Genomic DNA, 8,573 nt, shown 5'->3' on the forward strand with positions numbered 1-8,573 from the left:
TTTTTTTTTCTGTTAAATGAGTAAATGTAGCAGTCAACAATATTTATATCACAATACTTGATTAAATATATTAGTATAATTTTTTTTATAAAAAATTAAATTCATTTATATGAAATAGTTTGTGACGGTTAGTTGATTGACTACAATAAAGTTAATACTGTTTAAAAATTAGTTGATTCAGCTTTTCCTCTCATTAATTGGGCACTAAGACCATTTCTTCACAACTAATTTTCAACTCATTTTGTTTTATATTGAATTGAATATTTTAGTCCAAGTATTTTCCTCAATTCATACCTAACCTAACCCCCCACACTAATATTTTGTCAATTTTGCCATGCCCACTGTCTTTGACGTGAGTAATAATTCAGTGCCAGAACCTTACTTTTTAGGGATATAAGAATTAAATACCACCAGTAATTAAATCCAACATATGGTAAGACTAAAATACAAACATATGACAGTATGATTAGTATCATTGACGAAATTTATGATGCATTATTTGAATATTTGACTGGGACCTATTTTTTTAATTGAAAAATTATTTATGTAAAAGGCACAACAAACTATATAAGTTTATATATAGTTTGATAGGAAGAAAAAACAAAAGGTAAGAAAAGAAAGAAGAAAAGAGAAAAAGCGTGAGGTTGGGAAGAATGCATAATCATAGACCGAAAATTCGAAACGACGGCGTTTAAGGCTTGCGTGAAAGGTGAAACTTCACGTTGGATTTAAGATTCGTAAACGTTGCCGTCAATTTGCCGGAATAAGAAAATCGAGATATCGCCACATGTCACACACTCACACAATGATGACTCCTTCGGAAAAACGTTAATGTGACGGCTCCGTTCTCCATCACCGCCGTTGACGTGTCCCCTTTTTCCCTTTCATTCCTTCGTTTCCTAAATCACCGTTTCTTCCCTCTCTCTCTCTCTCTCTCTCTCTCTCTCTCTCTCTCTGTCTGTGAATTTTGTTCATTTCACAGAACAGTTAGGTTTCTTTTGCTTTACTCACAAACCAAAAGCATAACTTCACTTCATTTCACTGGTAAAATCGTTCTTCACTCTCTCTCACACACAAACACATAGAGTTCTCAATTCTCGTAATTTTAATGCTGTCTTTTTTTGTTATTTTGCACTTATGCCTTTTAATTTTGTTTACTATTTTGGCAGGCTAAGGTGTAGTTTAGCTGTAACATTAATAATACATTCAGCTGGAAAAATTTGGTCCCCTTCATGTGCCTATTGGTACTCAACTGGCCACTGATTTTCCTTTTTTTTTACTCTGCTATGCAAATTTTAATGCACTTGAATATGGTGGTTTGTCATTGAATTGAAGTGAAGAGATCTTTTATTGTATCAGTTGCGTGCATTGTTGGAAAAAACTGAATTAGAGAGATGGCTATTGCTGGTGTGCATAGTGTGGCTGTGATTGACTCTACACTTCTTAGGGAGTCTCATTCTCAGTTATCAGGTAGGCGAGGGGATGGAGGAGGGAGGGGAGGTGCCCGTTCATCTTCCCTCTTGCAAATGTGGCGAGAAATCGAGGATGAACACATGGCGGGTCAAGTTCAGGGGAGGTCTGGGGAGTTGTTAATTAGGCAGAGGAGTGATGGATTGATCTCGGACCTGTCGCAGGATGATGCCTCTCGGAGAGGAGAAGGTGAAGGGCATATGATAGAAGATGCAATTTCGGGTGAGAATGAATCAGAAACATGGTCACAGTCACAAAGTCAGAATGATTCTCGTGACGATGAACACGAGGGTTTAGGCAATTCTAATTGTGAGAGCTCTTCAGATCTTGGAGAAGTTGAAAGGGAAAGAGTGAGGCAAATTTTCAGGGAATGGATGAATAGTGGTGCTGGGGATCATCGTGCATCAAATGTTCCCAGAGGAAGTGGTGGTTCAAGGAGACAGTGGCTTGGGGAAACTGAGCAGGAGAGGGTGAGTATCATTAGGGAGTGGGTACAGATGAGTAGCCAGCAGAGAGTTGTGTCTTCTAGTGAAAACAGGGAAGATCAATCTTCGGAGATCGGTAACCAAATTGAACGTGTTCGGGATGGATTCGTTGTTAATCAGCATGAGGGCCAATCTGAGCATACACGGAGGGGAATCCGTAGATTGCGTGGCCGGCAGGTTCTGCTTGATATGCTCAAGAAGGCTGAGGTGGAAAGGCAAAGAGAAGTTCAGGAGTTGTTTGAACACCGGGCTGTATCCCGTTTCCCCCACCGCAATCGCATTCAGGTTGTCTCCCAAATGTTCTGTATCTTTTCTTTTCGCTTTCTTTTTTTTTAATATATATTTTTTATATTTACAGTATGCAGAATATGTGAATGAAGTGTGTGCATTGAATATTTGTTCTCGTGTGTGATTGGTAAAATACTTGATCTAGTTCCACCTTGAGCAAAAACACATTTTTTTTATGCATTATTTCTGGGGGAAGATGAAGTGAAATGGTTTAGTTGCAGAGATAGTCTATGCCTCTATGGAGTATTGTAGTGTGTATTATAGAACAGAAAATCTCGTAGAAATAATTTAGAAATTTTGGATTGAAGAACTAGAAGAATAATTGAAAGTCTAGGACGTGATTTGTATCTGAGCTTTGCTCTTGCAGTTTATGATTGTTTCTCAAATTGTTTTCAGGCATTGCTTAGAGGCAGGTTCTTGAGAAATGATAGATCAACTGATAATAACAGGTCCACTTCCATTGCGGAAAGTGAATTAGGTTTATTGAGGCAAAAACAGACTGTATCAGGTCTAAGGTATGCCAGTTCTTAATACCATTAAGTTGAGAAGAAACTTCAAATCCTATCACATGTAAATGCTTGTGTATTTCTTTCTTTCTCTCACTACTTGCTTAGTCGTGACTTCTTTTGCTTTCCCATTGTTATTTTTACAAATTGATGATTGATGAGTGATGACAACTGGTGCTAGAGAATCATTTAAAAATTATGTCATATTATGAAGTCTCCCCTCTTTTCTTTACCTGGTGGCTGAAATTCTTAATAATAACCTTTTCACTTTATTCTTCCTAAAACCAAAAGGAAATGTAACTGTTCTTTGTTGTTATTGGCCCATTTTTCATATATTACGTATATGCTTTGTGTTAATGACATTAACTTATCTTCTGAACAGGGAAGGATTCTTTTCCAGAAAGGACAATACTGGTTGCAGTCAAGCAACAAGCAACGTTTCCGATGCCTCATCTGACACTGATGGTGATGTTAATGCAATTGAACATGCTGGAGCCAGCAGTTCACAAACAGTCCCATCTGTACATGCTAAAAAGTCGGAGTCTAATAACGATGGAAGTGATGGAATTGGCATATCTGGCAGGGAAAACTGTTTTCAACAATCTACTTATGAGAATCTAGACTGTCAAGATTCTGGTGCTTATGCTAATGAAATTGATCAGGCATTGGCTTCAAGTGTTGAGGTTGAAGGCAGCGATAGCATTGGACAAAATGTTGTTATGGATACTGAAGATGCTTCTAGTGGCCTCACCCAACAAAGGTTGCAAATTGAAGGTAGAGATAGCAATATGCAGGTAAATGTGGTACATATTGAGCAATCTGAGCTGGGTGGTATAACCGATAATGAAAGCTACTTATCACATCACAGCAATAGTATAGAGGGCAATATTGCTGCTGATGTGGATTGGGATGTATCTGTTGCTCCAGAAGTAGAGCAACCAGAAGAGGCTATTTCTGAAAATGAAGGAAGTGACTGGCATCAAACTAGCATTGAATGGAGTAGCACTGAGGATGGTGTTGACAATAATCAACTCGGTGGCTCATCAAATGAACTACCTCCAAACACATTCGGAAATGAAGATGGAGAAAATTCTCGCCTACAGGAAGGGCCTGAAGTGTGGCAGGAGGACAGCGGCTTTCAAGAGGCTGTAGAAATTTGGTTGGGAGGACCTTCTGATCATGAAGCAGCTCCAGTTGGTAGAATTCATGGATTTTATTTTCCCGAAGATGACAATGTGTACAGTGTCGAACTCAGGGAACTGCTAAGTAGGTACGTAGAAATGACTGAAGAGTTTCAGCCTGTATTGTAAGGGTAATGGGTATGGATAAGTGTCTGGATACAAAATGATGCAAATATGATAGTAATATTAAACCTTAAGATTAAGATACGGGAATATATAATATCAAGTATAATATACAACTACACACAATTGAATATCGTCATGGTTAATAAGGGTAACAAATCTACTGTTTTTAATTGAAGTAGGCAAGATTGCAAAACGAATATATGATTAGAGAAAAATAATGAGAATAGGTATTTGCTAAAAATATAAATGCTGAAGTATTACATGAATAATAATCATACGGGATGATTATGATAATTTGATGTATTCGAGTATCTTGGGCTTTAGCGCTGTTTAAAATTGAAATACGTGATTCTCAACGAAGTTTTCTTTTCTGTTTGCAGGAGAAGTGTCTCAAACCTCCTTCGCAGCAGTTTTCGTGAAAGCCTTGATCAGTTGATACAATCATACGTTGAAAGGCAGAGTCATGCTAACGTTGAGTGGGAGCTGCAAGAAACAACCACCCCTTTCTCTCCCTCGGCAGCACAGGAGCTTGAGCAACAGAACAGGGATCCGATTGTTGGTACTCAGGATGCTGTTAATAGCTCACTTGGTCGTCAACCCTTGCCGCCGCCACCTCCGCCACCGCCGATATGGGATCACCGCCGCTCACGTCATGACAGATGGTCACCTCATGATATAAATAATCAACGCCTAGGAATGGTACGTTAATTTGTAGGACTGACAGCTTTTCCTTTAGCCTCCATAATCTTTGAGACTAAGTTGTCCACCCTTTCCATCTTATTATTGTGTATTATCATATGTAAATCTGTCTCACCAAGTAAGATTAACTACATATATTAGATAACGTTATATTCCATGTGAAAATTTTGGTATATCTAGATCAATGCATCTTGATACACATTTTATCTGGCACATCAATTTTATCTGTTAAACCTTTTGAATACAGTAAGAATAACACGGAGGGAGTAATATTCGATCATGAAATCGTATTTAGATTTTAATGAATCATTAAAATGTCATATATTTGTGTTATTATGGGAGTAATCTTTTCTGGTTCGAAATTTGCCAGGAATGGGATGTCATTAATGACTTGAGAGTTGACATGGTTAGGCTACAGCAAAGAATGAACAATATGCAGAGAATGCTGGAGACCTGCATGGATATGCAGCTTGAGTTGCAACGCTCAATAAGACAAGAGGTTTCTGCGGCCCTAAATCGCTCAACTGGTTCATCAGGTATACATTTTTTCAATCCCACATTTTGTCTTTCTACCTGTATCATTCATTAATTCATTAGCTTTAAGACCAAGTTGAATTGATTTAATCACAGGAACACGTGACCATGATTCACCAGATGATAAATCCAAATGGGAATGCGTGAGGAAAGGGGTTTGCTGCATTTGCTGCGAAAGCAATATTGATTCTCTCTTGTACAGGTAAACTATTCAGTATCATTTTGATACATCAGCAGCCAATTTTGCTCTCGAATTTAATCTCTTAACAAGCATTTTGTTTTTTGGTTTTTTCCTTGCAGATGTGGACATATGTGCACATGTTCTAACTGTGCTAATGATTTGCACCGAAGTGGAAGGAAGTGTCCAATGTGTCAAGCACCAGTTGTTGAAGTAATTCGTGCTTATTCCATACTATAGTTTAGACATTAAAAAGGGGTTACATATAGCCAAAATTACAGAATCTGCACAAGTTTTTATTTCCTGGAGATTTCCAGGTACCTTATTTTTAAGTTGATGTCCTTCTCCGTCCTTTTGCTTCTTGATGTGATTACCTGTATTTATGTCAACTTGTTAAGTGCAACAATGGAACAGTTGATGGCAATTTTTTGAGGGCCATGTTTCTGAAATAAATAAAGTAAATATCGGTTTTGATTTTGAGTGATTGGATTTCCTTCACTTGGTTTCAAATTTTATAATACTTATGATGTAAAGTTGCATTTGCCGTTGGTAGTGTGTAGAGCGTGGAGGTTTCATAATGAGCAGAGTTACTATTTTTTTTTTTTTGGTGTTCACAATTAGTAATTTTTTTACTATAGTAGTCGTGTTGTTGTTTAAACCTTTGTTACTAAATGCTTGAAAAAGGAACTTTAAAATGTTGTACACTCTCATGATAGTAAGCAGTTAGATTTTTACAATCTTAAAGCGGTGACACAGTTTCCAACATAAAAGGAAAGCATATTGTTCACATCTACTCCTAAAACATGCAAAAACAAAAGAAAATACACACAGTACACATACACTTGACTATACAACAAGTTCACACAGAGAAGAAAGCTTCAACTTATGGCCTATATCAGGCATCATGGGATATATAGTTGGTGACAGCTTTGGCCCCTTCAGCAATGGCATGTTTTCCAAGCTCCCCAGGCAGAACCAGCTTCACTGCCCCTTGAATCTCCCTTGATGACAATGTCATGTGCCCTGTGTATGTTTTTAGCTTGGAAGCCTCATCAGCTAGCCTTTCAAACATGTCACCCATCAAGTTATTCAGAACAGTCATGGCCTGTGAAGAAATTCCCATGTCAGGGTGTACCTGCTTCAACACCATGTACACATATCTCTTATATCCTTCTCCACTTGACCTCTTTCTTCTCTTCTTCTTCCCTTTACCATCATTCCTTTCATGGGTCTTAGCTTTCTTTTCATCATCCTCTTTAGATGATGGCTCTTTGGGTTCTTCTTTTTGAGAAACAGCTGTGGCAGTAGTGTCAATATTTTGTTCTTCTGTTTCAGCATTATGTTCTTGTTCTCCTTGGTCGTCTTGTTGAGTAGTGACAGTGGTGGTACTTGCATCTTTGGGTTGAGGAGTCACTTCTTGAACTGGAATAATCCTCACATTTTCTTCTCCTACAACCTCGTCACTTGTCTGAATATCTTTGTTGTTCCCTCTTCTTGTTCGTTTGCTGCTGCTGCCCACAATCGAAACTTGAACACTTTCTTGGACAACTTTCCTGGTGGATTTGATCACCACCTTCTGACCACGCTTTGGACCCATTCTTCCCTTCCCTTTCAAGCTTCTTTGCAGATGTTCATAGATAAACTATGAAGGTTAATGGAGTATGTATTTTTTCACTTTTTGTTTTATCTTATATAACCAGCCAAACCTAAGATGGGTTTACTAAAAGTTGACGTGTGGGTGGCCACGTGTCAAGTGTTCATGAAGCATGTAGATACGTGGGGTTAAAAAGTTAATGGTAAGTTCTGGAGTGTGATTGGAGGATGTGCCACTGTTTATGGCCTCGTTGAAAGGTGTAGTGCTTCATTTTTCAGTTACCTTTTTTTGTTTTGGTCTTATCCCAAATTTATAAACTAGCATTGTACAGTGTTACAGCAAAGTGTATTTACTGTAGTATTTATCCTTGTGTAGAATTATCTGGAAGTCTTGAAGCAAGTAGCATGTTCATCCATCAATTTAGTTCAAACTTCAAACCAAAGCTGAAAACTATATGTGGGACATTTTCATTTGTTAATTTAATTTAACATTCTTTTTTGTAATTAAAAAATAGGTTATATCAACACGTGCTAGCCTGGTAAGATTAGAACAATTTGTAGATATGGTAAGATTACAGCAATTTGTAGATTTAGCTTCAAAATAACGAGTGTAGAGATTGTACTCTTATTTCTGCTTTTATGTTTTATAATTTTTTTTTTCATATGAATAAGTACTTACTTAAAAAACACATCAATAACACAATCTATCTAAACCAACAAAATTGTCTATATTCGAATCATTAGTAAATTATTTATCAAATATAAATTGTTCATCTGAATATAGTTTTTTTTTTTTTTAAAAAAACTGTATTGAAAACAAATCTATGAGACTACTAGATTATCAAATATTTTTTCCAGATAAAAGAAACGCTAGATTTTTTTTATTTCATTAATAAAGCCAAACACAAAATCAGAATTAAAACTAAAAATTAATTAGATTTGACAACAAATAAAACAGCAACCAAATTAATAATTATAAGTAGATATTACATCAACTCTGTCTAATGTCTTGAGTATTGAGCAGTGCCACTATTTGACATCGTTCTGGTGTAAATTCAATAGGTTTCATCCAGTAACAATCAATCTTATAAAAAACATGCCCCAAAAAATCTTACAAAAAAAAAGTAAACATAGAAATTAAAATGGATAAATATTTTATTATTTAATTAATTTCACATTAAATAACTTATATTTCATATTAAATGTGTTATTAACTTATATTTTTAAATAAAAAATATTTTTTGGAGGTAACTAATTCAAGTAAATCATTCAATTAGGTATTTAATGCATTAGTCATAATACATTTTTTCCTTTTTTTTGTGTCATAACTCCAAATGAGTCATAGCTGAATAGGCAGATCCTATTTATTTGGATTTTATTTATTTAAATTATAGATATGTTGTATATATATGAAGAAGTAAAATATATGAGTATAGCTGTTAATTAAAAAATAAGATTTAATTTCTAACAATTATTATAAAATAGACCCTTTTTTCATCTCTATTACATATAT

The 8,573-nt window shown here is 36.0% G+C and overlaps 2 protein-coding genes across 3 annotated transcripts; one reads left to right on the forward strand and one right to left on the reverse strand.

Moving 5' to 3' along the window:
- The first annotated feature begins 609 nt into the window (after positions 1 to 609).
- On the forward strand, positions 610 to 5,947 carry LOC112706844 (uncharacterized). 2 transcript variants are annotated; one of them, XM_025758361.2, is made up of 9 exons: positions 610 to 1,044; positions 1,170 to 1,244; positions 1,360 to 2,240; positions 2,640 to 2,758; positions 3,132 to 4,019; positions 4,437 to 4,755; positions 5,126 to 5,291; positions 5,386 to 5,491; positions 5,590 to 5,947. In XM_025758361.2, exons 3-9 carry the CDS (start codon positions 1,395 to 1,397, stop codon positions 5,705 to 5,707), a joined length of 2,562 nt encoding a protein of 853 aa, XP_025614146.1. In that variant the 5' UTR covers positions 610 to 1,044; positions 1,170 to 1,244; positions 1,360 to 1,394; the 3' UTR covers positions 5,708 to 5,947. The 2 variants fall into 2 exon arrangements, with proteins under 2 accessions (XP_025614146.1, XP_072057140.1); XM_072201039.1 differs by lacking the exons at positions 610 to 1,044; positions 1,170 to 1,244 and having other exon boundaries at positions 1,336 to 2,240.
- A 230-nt stretch (positions 5,948 to 6,177) lies between these two features.
- On the reverse strand, positions 6,178 to 7,470 carry LOC112706845 (uncharacterized). Its single transcript, XM_025758362.3, has one exon. The coding sequence runs from the start codon at positions 7,062 to 7,064 to the stop codon at positions 6,363 to 6,365; it is 702 nt and encodes a 233-aa protein (XP_025614147.1). The 5' UTR covers positions 7,065 to 7,470; the 3' UTR covers positions 6,178 to 6,362.
- Positions 7,471 to 8,573: the final 1,103 nt, after the last annotated feature.

The sequence above is a fragment of the Arachis hypogaea genome, chromosome 8 (assembly GCF_003086295.3).
Source record: "Arachis hypogaea cultivar Tifrunner chromosome 8, arahy.Tifrunner.gnm2.J5K5, whole genome shotgun sequence".
In the NCBI taxonomy this organism is placed as follows: domain Eukaryota; kingdom Viridiplantae; phylum Streptophyta; class Magnoliopsida; order Fabales; family Fabaceae; genus Arachis; species Arachis hypogaea.